General features: G+C 33.6%; 2 protein-coding genes across 2 annotated transcripts in view; one reads left to right on the forward strand and one right to left on the reverse strand.

Moving 5' to 3' along the window:
• The window catches only part of pnt (ETS transcription factor pointed), a 594,656-nt gene that overhangs the window by 466,219 nt on the left and 116,092 nt on the right, over positions 1 to 12,345 (reverse strand). Inside the window, exon 3 of the mRNA XM_075291727.1 lies at positions 5,334 to 5,436. Coding sequence (XP_075147842.1) covers positions 5,334 to 5,436 — 103 coding nt within the window. The remainder of the gene's footprint in view (positions 1 to 5,333; positions 5,437 to 12,345) is intronic.
• The window catches only part of Nagk (N-acetylglucosamine kinase), a 225,954-nt gene that overhangs the window by 25,886 nt on the left and 187,723 nt on the right, over positions 1 to 12,345 (forward strand). The gene's annotated exons all lie outside the window — the stretch shown is intronic.

The following is a 12,345-nucleotide window of genomic DNA, read 5'->3' on the forward strand; positions in this document are numbered from 1 at the left end:
GGAGCCTCTAAGAAAAGCAAATTTCATTCGATCCGGCTGAAATTTGGTACATGGTGTAAGTATATGGTCTCTAATGACCATGCAAAAATTGGTCAATATCGGTCCATAATTATATATAGCCGCCATATAAACCAGATCACCAGATTTGACCTCCGGAGCCTCTTGGAAGACCAAAATTCATCTGATTCTGTTCAAATTTGGTACGTGGTGTTAATATATGTCCTCAAACACCCATGCAAAAATTGGTTGAAATCGGTCCATAATTATATATAGTTCCCATATAAACCGATCCCCAGATTTCACCTCCGGTGCCTTATGGAGAAGCAAAATTCATCCGATCGGGTTGAAATTTGGTACGTGGTGGTAGTATATGATATTTAACAACCATGCCAAAAGTGGTCCATATCAGTCCATAATCATATATAGCCCCCAAACAAACCGATGCCCCGATTTGGCTTGCGGAGCCTCTAAGAAAAGCAAATTTCATCCGATCCAGCTGAAATTTGGTACATGGTGTAAGTATATGGTCTCTAATGGCCATGCAAAAATTGGTCAACATCGGTCCATAATTATATATAGCCCCAATATAAACCGATCACCAGATTTGACCTCCGGAGCCTCTTGGAAGACCCAAATTCATCTGATTCAGTTGAAATTTGGTACCTGGTGTTAATATATGGCCTCAAACACCCGTGCAAAAATTGGTTGAAATCGGTCCATAATTATATATATATTGGCTTGCGGAGCCTCTAAGAAAAGCAAATTTCATCCGATTCGGTTGAAATTTGGTACGTGATGTTAGTATATGGTATCCAACAATCATGCATGAATTGGTACATATCAGTCCATAATTATATATAGCCCCCATATAAACCGATCCCCGGATTTGACCTCCGGTGCCTTGTGGAGAAGCAAAATTCATCCGATCTGGTTGAAATTTGGTACGTGGTGGTAGTACATGATATTTAACAATCATGCCAAAAGTGGTCCATATCAGTCCACAATCATATATAGCCCCCATATAAACCGATCCTCAGATTTGGTTTTGGAGCCTCTTGGAGGAGCAAATTTCATCCGAGTCAGTTGAAATTTGGTACATTGTGCTAGTATATGGCCGTTAACAACTATGCCTAACTAGGTCCATATCGGTCTATAGTTATAAAGGGTGATTCTTTTGAGGTTAGGATTTTCATGCATTAGTATTTGACAGATCACGTGGGATTTCAGACATGGTGTCAAAGAGAAAGATGCTCAGTATGCTTTGACATTTCATCATGAATAGACTTACGATCTGCCACAACGTCGAATTTTAAGTGAATGGGCCCTAGAAAAGTTGGCAGAAAATCCGCTTTTTATCGACAAATTTTGTTCAGCGATGAGGCTCATTTCTGGTTGAATGGCTACGTAAATAAGCAAAATTGCCGCATTTGGAGTGAAGAGCAACCAGAAGCCGTTCAAGAACTGCCCATGCATCCCGAAAAATGCACTGTTTGGTGTGGTTTGTACGCTGGTGGAATCATTGGACCGTATTTTTTCAAAGATGCTGTTGGACGCAACGTTACGGTGAATGGCGATCGCTATCGTTCGATGCTAACAAACTTTTTGTTGCCAAAAATGGAAGAACTGAACTTGGTTGACATGTGGTTTCAACAAGATGGCGCTACATGCCACACAGCTCGCGATTCTATGGCCATTTTGAGGGAAAACTTCGGAGAACAATTCATCTCAAGAAATGGACCGGTAAGTTGGCCACCAAGATCATGCGATTTGACGCCTTTAGACTATTTTTTGTGGGGCTGCGTCAAGTCTAAAGTCTACAGAAATAAGCCAGCAACTATTCCAGCTTTGGAAGACAACATTTCCGAAGAAATTCGGGCTATTCCGGCCGAAATGCTCGAAAAAGTTGCCCAAAATTGGACTTTCCGAATGGACCACCTAAGACGCAGCCGCGGTCAACATTTAAATGAAATTATCTTCAAAAAGTAAATGTCATGGACCAATCTAACGTTTCAAATAAAGAACCGATGAGATTTTGCAAATTTTATGCGTTTTTTTTTTAAAAAAAAGTTATCAAGCTCTTAACAAATCACCCTTTATATAGCCCTCAGATAAATCGATCCCTAATTACACAAAAATTGGTCCATATCAAGTTCATAATTGTATATAGCCCCCACATAAGCGACCCCCATATTTCAATTCTGGCTCTCTACGTATCGTGCAAAAAGTCCATCTTTCGTAGAAGTTTCTACGCAATCCATGGTGGAGGGTACATAGGCCGAACTCCCCAGATTTCACCTGGCCGAACTTACGGCCGTATATACCTGTTTTAGAGTAGTATATATGTAAAGAAGAGCCACATGATACACCTGCTTGTTTTCCTCACCAGACATAGTGGACTCACCACCGGATCATTTTCGACAAACAATCGGTAGCGATAAAGTTCCTCGATCGAATTTTGAGAGGAGTTTCGAGCAATCCTTACAAAGGGGCGAACTGGCAGTCTTGCGGACATGATTAATGAAACTTTAATTTATTAAGACCATTTGCCTTTGAAATTAAAGGTTCTCGAGTTTGAAAATTTTCTTGCCATACTTCTTGATTTTCTATTTCCACAAGGGCATTTGTGCAGGGACCTTGAACTTTGATCGAAAACAAATGGAGAGTGTACCACCATCTTCTTCTTCTAGTAAAACAAACAAAAGATAAGATACAAGTACTAAATATGTGCAAATGCTATTTTATTAATGACTTTTTTTTTGTTGGGCAAATACTCTGCATATACTCTGCGACATTTGAATTTTAGCTAAATTAGAGATTTTTTGTTTTGTTTTGTAGCCCTCCAGAAGAGAAATATTTTAACAATACCCACTACCAACCAACAAGCGTTATCTTATCATTTGGCCAGACTTTCAGGTTTGGTTTCGATTTCATTGTTGTTTTTTTTTTTTTGATACAGGGTGAGACCGTGAAGCAATAGACAAATGTAACAGAATCAAAAAATTTTGCTAAAATATTTTGTTTTATTATTTATCAGTGTACCCTCAACTACATAAAAATAACCGAAAAAAAATTAATAACAAAATATAGCCTTGAAAATTATAACCAAATATATTTTGCTGGTGCATTGGTCTTACTAACGAGGGAGGTTGGGAAAATTTCGCTACCCATCAAAAAATACTTCAGCAGTAAGAGTTTAATTGCGCTTTTTGGTATACAATAAAGTAGGCAGTACATCCACACTGCATGAATCGGTGGCAATAACGTAAACGAGTAATCAAACTAGTTTATGATCATTCGTTTACGTTATTGCAACCAATTCATGCAGCATAGATGCATGAAAGGTAGTGCTGTTTTCCTTCACGCCAACAATGCTATACTCAAGATTATAAATCACTTCTGAGTAATATTTCTATTAAAATGAGCAATTATATCAGCGCTATGTAGAAGCTGCTCTAAATCGGGACATCGCCCAAAAAAATCAGCGCCGATTCGGTTGTTTTGTAAGCAGTTGGTACTGCCTCTCTCCCTTACAATCCTCTTGAAATAGTGCTCCATTTTTTGCTGGGTAGCTTAAGCAACAGAAAAAAAATCATGAACTGCTTACAAAATACACAGGCATCCTTAAAATTTGCTGCACAGAAAAAAAAATAATCTGATGCTTATTTTTATTGCAAACAAATTATTTTAGTTAAATAACTTTTTTTTTTTAATTTTCCACTTTTTAAGTATATCTCAAACATTTTATGAACTAAACGTGGGTATAAAAGTGGCAGCCCGATTAATTTTCAGGCTCATTTAGACTAGTCAATCCATTGTGATAACGTGGGTATAAAGTTCGCATAAATAAAGTACGCACAGGCATCCTTAAAATTTGCTGCACAGAAAAAAATTAATCTGATGCTTATTTTTATTGCAAAAAATTATTTTAGTTAGTTAACTTTTTTTTTAATTTTCCACTTTTTTAAGTATGTCTCAAACATTTTATGAACTAAACGTGGGTATAAAAGTGGCAGCCCTATTAAGTTTCAGGCTCATTTAGACTAGTCAATCCATTGTGATAACGTGGGTATAAAGTTCGCATAAATAGAGTACGCATGAATAAGTTCAATTTGAACTAAAACAAAAGAACATTTTCGTACGATTACCTAAAATAGTGAACTATATAAAATGTTGATGATTTGGCGCCAATGATTTTTTCGTTACTTTTAGTTCATTTTTTCTTCAATGAGAGGGTGTAATTTCGTGATCTGCAGTTAAAAAGTTCAACAGGGCATATTTTTCCTGCTTTTAACAACGTACAAAAAAAAGTCTGTTGTAAAACTGATGCTAAAATGAACTAATATTTATTGAAAACAATTTATTTTGTTTTAGTTTATTTTTCAAAATGTTGTAAGAAATTTTCCCCAACCCAATGATTGTTTCTTTATTCCAAATATGTCTCAAAAATTTTATAAACTAAATGACAGTAAAGTTTCAATGACATACAAATTAGTTAAATTCTACCTAAAACAGAAGAAGTTTGTTAGTTTCGTACACAACTCAAAAATAGTACGAATGAACTAAAGCGTGGTTAAAATGGGAATGATCTGGAGTCTAAGATTTTTTCTTTATTTTTAGTTCATTTTTGCTTTTCGAGAAATATGAATTTCGTAAATGGTAATTAAAAATCCAAATCAAAATTTGGAATATAATTTAGTTCAATTTTCGCACGAGATAGTTCATTTTTCCCATAATGTAGTTTACTTTGTTTTTGTGCGATTTGTGGAGATCTCAAAATCTGGAGTTAAATTTAGTTCAATTTTCGCACGAGTTAGTTCATTCTTTTTATAAAACAGTCGAATTTTTTCAATGTCTCTATACCCAAAGTAAATTGCTTGGTGGTAAGATTTTTCTTTAGATTTCCTTGACGAATCACCCTCGTAGCTCTAAAAACGCAATACCCTAATTTTTTTTTTTTTTTGAAATAGTTCACAATATTTCTATTTTAATTTTATATTTTGTGAATGTAAAGTACCTCTCGGCAATTTAGTAAATAAAATTCCAAGAACCACCGAGTCTTCCCGACTCTTGCTACACTTCAATTGATGTTTTTTTTTTTTCATATATATATTTTCAATGTATTTCTAATTGTTTTCAAGGCATTGTTGTTATTATCTTATCGCAAAGAATGGCAACAAAATTATGAATTTTTTTGCGCAATATGGCAAAATACAAAAAAAAACGCAACCAAAACCCAAACTAGCTATTTCATTTTTTCACTTCGTCTATGTATTTTTAAATATAATTTTAGATATTAGTTGCTAAAAATAAAAGATTTTTTTTGCGACACTTACCCAATGAGGCTTCATGATCTGATATGTCGGATATACTACAAATAGGTGGTGGCAACTCTTTACTGCCATCTATTGGCTCTTCTTTAACAAATATATTTTTACTCTGTAAGTAAGAAAGAAAACAAAATTAATTTAAGATAGTTTATATATTGTATAATGAGTAATATAATAGGATTGGATAAAATAGGGAAAGTACGAAATTTGCATTGAATTCACATTAAGTATATGAACAGAAAACAATATAACCAAAATATTTTCAATAAAAAAATCGGTTGAAGTTTTTTAATTGATTGAATTAATTAATGATACAATTAAATTTTTTATCAAATTCAAATTAATTAATTGGAGAAATTATTGTGAGTTTTTACGTATCTATTTAAAATATTAATATTAATTGAATAAAAACAATTTTATTAATTTTTTTTTATCAAATTATATAAAACTACAATTGAAAATAATTATAATCGGAAAATACAGAAGAATGTGGCAAATTATGCGAAGTCTTATAATTAGTAATACATATTACAAGAAAATTATTTCTTCCAAAGGTGAAATAATAATATATACAAATCAGGGATCCGGAGCGGTCCATTTTTTTCGCTCCGCTCCGCTCCCGCTCCGGAGAAAAAAAAACCGCTCCGCTCCGACAAAAAAAAAAATCGCTCCGCTCCGCTCCACGCTCCTCTTCGAGAAAATTATAGTACAAACATTGTATTATTTGTTCAATTGAGTTTTATTATACCCTGTTCCACACTGTGGAACAGGGTATTATAAGTTAGTGCATATGTTTGCAACACCCAGAAGGAGACGAGATAGACACATGGTGTCTTTGGGAAAAATGCTCAGGGTGGGCTCTTGAGTCGATATAGCGATGTCCGTCTGTCCGTGAACACATTTTTGTAATCAAAGCAAGTATGTGCTTTGGCTCAGAATAGAACCCTATTGATTTTGGAAGAAATCGGCCAGAGTTTTATCCCAATTTGGTTGAAATTTTGCACAGGGAGTAGAATTAGCATTGTAGCTACGCGTGCCAAATTTGGTTGAAATCGGTTCAGATTTAGATATAGCTCCCATATATAGCTTTCGGCCGATTTACACTCATATGACCACAGAGGCCAATATTTTGTTCCGATTTAGTTGAAACTTTGCACAGGGAGTAGAACTAGCATTGTTGCTATGCGTGCCAAATTTCGTTGAAATTGGTTCAGATTCAGATATATCTCCCATATATAGCTTTCGCCCGATTTACACTCATATGACCACAGTGGCCAATTTTTAACTCCGATTTAGTTGAAATTTTGCACAGGGAGTAGAATTAGCATTGTTGCTATGCGTGCCAACTTTGGTTGAAATCGGTTCAGATTTAGTTATAGCTCCCGTATATATGTTTTTCTGATTTCGACAAAAATGGTCAAAATACCAACATTTTCCTTGTAAAATCGCCACTGCTTAGTCGAAAAGTTGTAAAAATGGCTCTAATTTTCCCAAACTTGTAATACATATATATCGAGCGATAAATCATATATAAACTTTTGCGAAGTTTCCTTAAAATTGCTTCAGATTTAAATGTTTCCCATATTTTTTAGTAACATTGTGTTCCAACCTAATGCATTAGCCGACTTAAATTTTGAGTCTAGATTTTGTAGAAGTCTATCAAATTCCGTCCAGATCGAGTGATATTTAAATGTATATATTTGGGACAAACCTTTATATATAGCCCCCAACACATTTGACAGATGTGATATGGTATCGAAAATTTAGATCTACAAAGTGGTGCAGGGTATAATATAGTCGGCCCCGCCCGACTTTAGACTTTCCTTACTTGTTTTATTTAGAAAAATCGGGTGGTACATATATGGGAGCTATAGCTAAATCTGAACCGATTTCGATGATTTTTTGCACATATAGTTAGTGCTATAGAAGATTACATTTAGCCAACTTTGAGTAAGATCGGTTGATAAATAAGGGTTTTATGACCTAATTTGGCAAAATCGGGCGATACATATATATGGGACCTATATCTAAATCTGAACCGATTTCGATGAAATTTTCAGACTTAAAGTGTGATACAGAAGATTATTTTGTGCTAAATTTGACGACGATCGGTTAGTAAAAAAGTGCAACGTGACCCCATTTGTCGAAATCGAGCAATACATATATATGGGAGCTATATCTAAATTTGATCCGATTTCTTCCAAATTCAATAGCGTTCGTCCTTGTGCCCAAAAAAACTCCCTGTACCAAACTTAATCAAAATCGGCTAATAATTGCGACCGGAATCCTGTGAACAACAAATACATGGACAGACGGACGGATGGGCGGACGGACACCAAGCGCTAGATCGACTCAGGAGGTGATTCTGAGTCGATCTATATACCGATTTTATTGGGTCTAAAATCAATATTTCTGGTAGGCACATTTTTTGGCAGATCAAACTTATGATATCCTAACCACTATGTGGTTTAGGGTATAATGACTTTAAAACAATGTGTTGAAACATTTTATTAATTTTGAAGATTTTTTTCAGAAATATTAAATCCATTTTGACTTCATTAAAACGAAATTTGCATTCATGTTAGGATACACATTTTTATGTGGAACCACTTAGCTATAAGGACAAACAGACTTCATTGAAAAGTTTAGAGACGTTTAGACAAGGAAAAAACTTTATTTCAGAGAAATACGTCTTCTATTCTAAGCAAAATTCGTATTCGTATTTTAAGCATGTGAAATATTTGGCCTCCCGACAATATTCTTTGCGGTGCACCATCTACTATTTAATATGTGATAGAAACCAAATTTATGAAAATGGACCAAATTCTGTTTGGTCCGACCATCGGACCAAATTTAAAAATTAGAAATCTTTTGGACCAATTTTGGTCCGATCGGACCAAAACGGCAACGCTGATTGGAATTGAAAGTCTATACACAGAGTAGAAGTAACTACTCTCCGAAAGTTTTTGTTGTTTTGCAACAGACGTAGAGAAGAGGTTTTGTTATATTTGTAATGTGTGTGTGTGTATGTTTATGTTTGCAACAACCTCCATCGAAATCAGTCCGTGGTATACCTACGAATATTCTTACTCGGATCTAGTGTTACCTAATTTCGCTTTTTTCCCCTTTATTGTAAAAATACAGTTTCGAACAGCGTTTTTAAGAAATGTTCGTTCTCAAAAAAGTAGATAACATGCAATAATACAAATCAAGTCAATGTGAGAAAAAAATTAAAATAAATGTATATGCGCACATTTTTCAACCAAAATTGAAACTATCCATACTTTTAATTAAATTTTCGAGAACTAATATCAGAAATAAGAGAATGCTAGGATATAGTACAATAGTAAAGCAAATATGAATGTCTTTACACTGAAAAAAAGAATTTTTCTTAATTATTAAAGTCACGTTGACCTTACCTCAAAAATTTTATCTTTCATGTTATGATACACATTTTTAAGTAAAATCACTTAATTAGAAGGACATTACAACTTCATTCAAAAGTTTATTGACTTTTGGACAAGGTTAAGCAAAATTTGCATTCTTATTCTAAGGACATGAAATCTTTGACTTCACGACAATATTTTTTTCAGTGTAGAAAACTAAAAAATTAAATATAAATAAGATCGTTTAATTGCATTTATTTGACGTTCATTACAAACATCTTTGTAGTAATACGGGATGAAATTGATCGAAAGTACTGTTGTTACTTTTACAACACATACTAGAGATATATTTTGACATTTGCCGTTTTTGAAAACAATTACTAAAAAACACGTTGTGTTTTCCCCAATGTACGTACGTACAAAAATACATATTGTACATTTAAACGTTTACTCACACTACGCTAAGTACTAGCTATATTTGAAATTACCTACACAGTGTAATTTCAAAGTTACACATTTCATTCAAGTAATATTTTATTCGGAGCGGAGCGGTTTTTTATTTGGAAACCGCTCCGCTCCCGCTCCGCTCCCGCTCCGCTCCGGATTTTAGAAATGCCGCTCCCGCTCCGGCAAAAAAAGGGCTTGCTCCGCTCCGCTCCGCTCCGGATCCCTGATACAAATACAATAAATAATTGAATGCCTCCATTAAAAAAGTAAGTTTTATGATTAAAACCAATTACGTTTTTAATTGAATCAATTAATATGTTAATTCAAAGTGCCCAAGAAAACAATTATATTTTTTAATGAAGTATGTATTAATTAATTAAAAATAAAACTAGATTTGATTAAAAAATTACTTTTTTTATGTTTGATCGCAAAGCTTAATTAATTCTTTCAATAAATTTCAATAAACTCAATAAATTTCTAATTGATTCAATGAAAATTTGTATTATGTTTGATCGCAAAGCTTAATTAATTCTTTTAATAAATTTTATTTAAAATTTATATAAATTTAATTACACAGACAAAATATCACCGAAATATCAATCAACATTAATATGTTGATTGAAGCTGAAAACTTTTTTAATTAAAAAATTAATACGATTAACTTTTTAATCAAACTAGAAAAAAAATCAGTTAAATCAATGATTGAATATTTTTAAATTTTCAATTAAAACATTAATTGACATAATTAATTCTTTAATCAAACTCGGAAGACTAAACCACGTTTTTGATATTTTTGAAATTTTTCAATAATTTTTTTTTTTTTCGAAACAATCAAATAATTAATCAAACTAATAACACTAGGTTAGGTTAGGTTAGGTGGCAGCCCGATGTATCAGGCTCACTATTCAGTCCATTGTGATAACACATTGGTGAACTTCTCCCTTATCACTGAGTGCTGCCCGATTCCATGTTAAGCTCAATGACAAAGGACCTCCTTTTTATAGCCGAGTCCGAACGGCGTTAAATTGCAGTGAAACCACTTAGAGAAGCTTTGAAACCCTCAGAAATGCCACCAGCATTACTGAAGCGGGATAATCCACCGCTGAAAAAATTTTTGGTGTTAGGTCGATGCGGGAATGTGTATGCAAGGCGGGCATGCTAATCATTGCACCACGGTGGCTAATAACACTAAGGCTATGGTCACACTAGGCAAATATTTGACCAATATGAGTATCAAACATTTTTCCAGAACCATTTTCCAAATATCTGGATACGGGTTTTTGTAAATAACCGTACAATGATAGTATATATCCAATATGAGCTCAAAATGTTTTCAGGTTTGGCTGTGGCGACGGATTCTTTTTCGAATTCTGTCACATATTTGCCCAGTGTGACCCTAGCATAAGTCTGTTGAGAAAGTGATTGAAAATAGTTGCCGTTTTATTAAAAAAAATTATTGAATTTCGCAATCAACGTCAATTAAATTCAATAAAATTTTATATTGAATCAATTAAAGAATTAATTTGAAATTTGTTAACGAAATCAATTAATTTTTTAATCAAATATTATTTTGATACTTAATAAGAACTGTGTTTGATACTATTATTTTAGTGATTGAAAACATTTCAATTAAAAACTTAATCGGGTCAATTAATTTCGTGATTGAAAAAAAATTTGTGTGTACTTATTATATTTGTATTATAAGTTAGTGCAAATGTTTTCAACACCCAGAAAGAGACGAAATAGACGCATGATGTCTTTGGTAATAATACTCAGGGCCGGCCCCTGAATCGATTTATCGATGTCCGACATTTTTATAATCGACTTCAAATATGACGCAAATATCTGTTTTGGGTCAGAAAAGAATCCTATAGATTTTATAAGAAATCGGTGTAGATTTAGATATTGCTCCCATATATGTCTTTGGCACGATTTACACTCATGTGACCGCGTTACGTGCAATTTTGCACAGCATTAATTTTTACTATGCGTGCCAAATTTAGTTCAAATCAGTTAAGATATACATCCGATGATAGAATATCTAATATTTACGAATGGGATTTTACCGCCAATCGACTTGATGATGTACACAGTGAGTAGATTTAACAATCGACATACAGTGGGGAGAAAAACCGAGTGCATGTTTTCACTTTTTGCAATCTTTATTAAATAAAAAATGTCTAGTAAGGTCCACAGAGATTGGGTCGTTGATGACTGCAAATAAGGTAAATGGTCAGATTAAACAAAAACTAAAGACTGTCATCCACAAGCGAATTACTTGGGTTCGGTAACACTTGCCGATGGCAAGGTTTAACCCTCTAATGCCCGATGGCAAGGTTTAACCCTCTAATGTCAGATTAAACAAAAACTAAAGACTGTCATCCACAAGCGAATTACTTGGGTTCGGTAACACTTGCCGATGGCAAGGTTTAACCCTCTAATGCCCCATTTTTTTTTTGCCAGCTGATTAAATTTTCAATGTTAACAACACAAAAGCAAGACAACTAAGCAAGGAAAATTTATACCGTAAAATTCAGCATATGCTGCAAAGCCTCTTGAATAGTTTCAAATAAGTTTTCTTTTTCTTTTGCCCATTTTTGTTGTCTTAAGGTGTGTTTTACTAAAAGCTTCCTTATAAAATGAAGCCCGCCTAAAGGCGGGCTTGGGCATTAGAGGGTTAAGATACCTTCTTAACACCGTCTTCTCAATTGTATGTTAAGTTAGTCCATACGGGGTGTATATTAAACAAAAAAGGTCGATTAAATACTACACGTATTCAGTTTGACAAAATTTTCTATAGAAATAAAATTTTGACAAAATTTCCTATAGAAATAACATTTTGACAAAATTTTCTATACAAATAAAATCTTGACAAAATTTTGTATATTTTTTGATATTTTTTGTATAATTTTAACAAAATTTTCTATAGAAATAAAATTTTAACAAAATTTTGTATAGTAATAAAATTTTATTAAAATTTTCTATAGAAATAAAATTTTGACAAATTGTTATTGGAAACGTACCACGTACCAAATTTTAACCGAATCGGATGAATTTTGCTCATCCATGGGCCTCCGAAGGTCTAATCTGGTGGTCGGTTTATATGGGGGCTATATATAATTATGGACCAATTTTTGCATGGTTGTTAGAGACCATATACTAACACCATGTACCAAATTTCAGCC

This window comes from Haematobia irritans, chromosome 1 (assembly GCF_050003625.1).
Source record: "Haematobia irritans isolate KBUSLIRL chromosome 1, ASM5000362v1, whole genome shotgun sequence".
NCBI classification, from domain to species: domain Eukaryota; kingdom Metazoa; phylum Arthropoda; class Insecta; order Diptera; family Muscidae; genus Haematobia; species Haematobia irritans.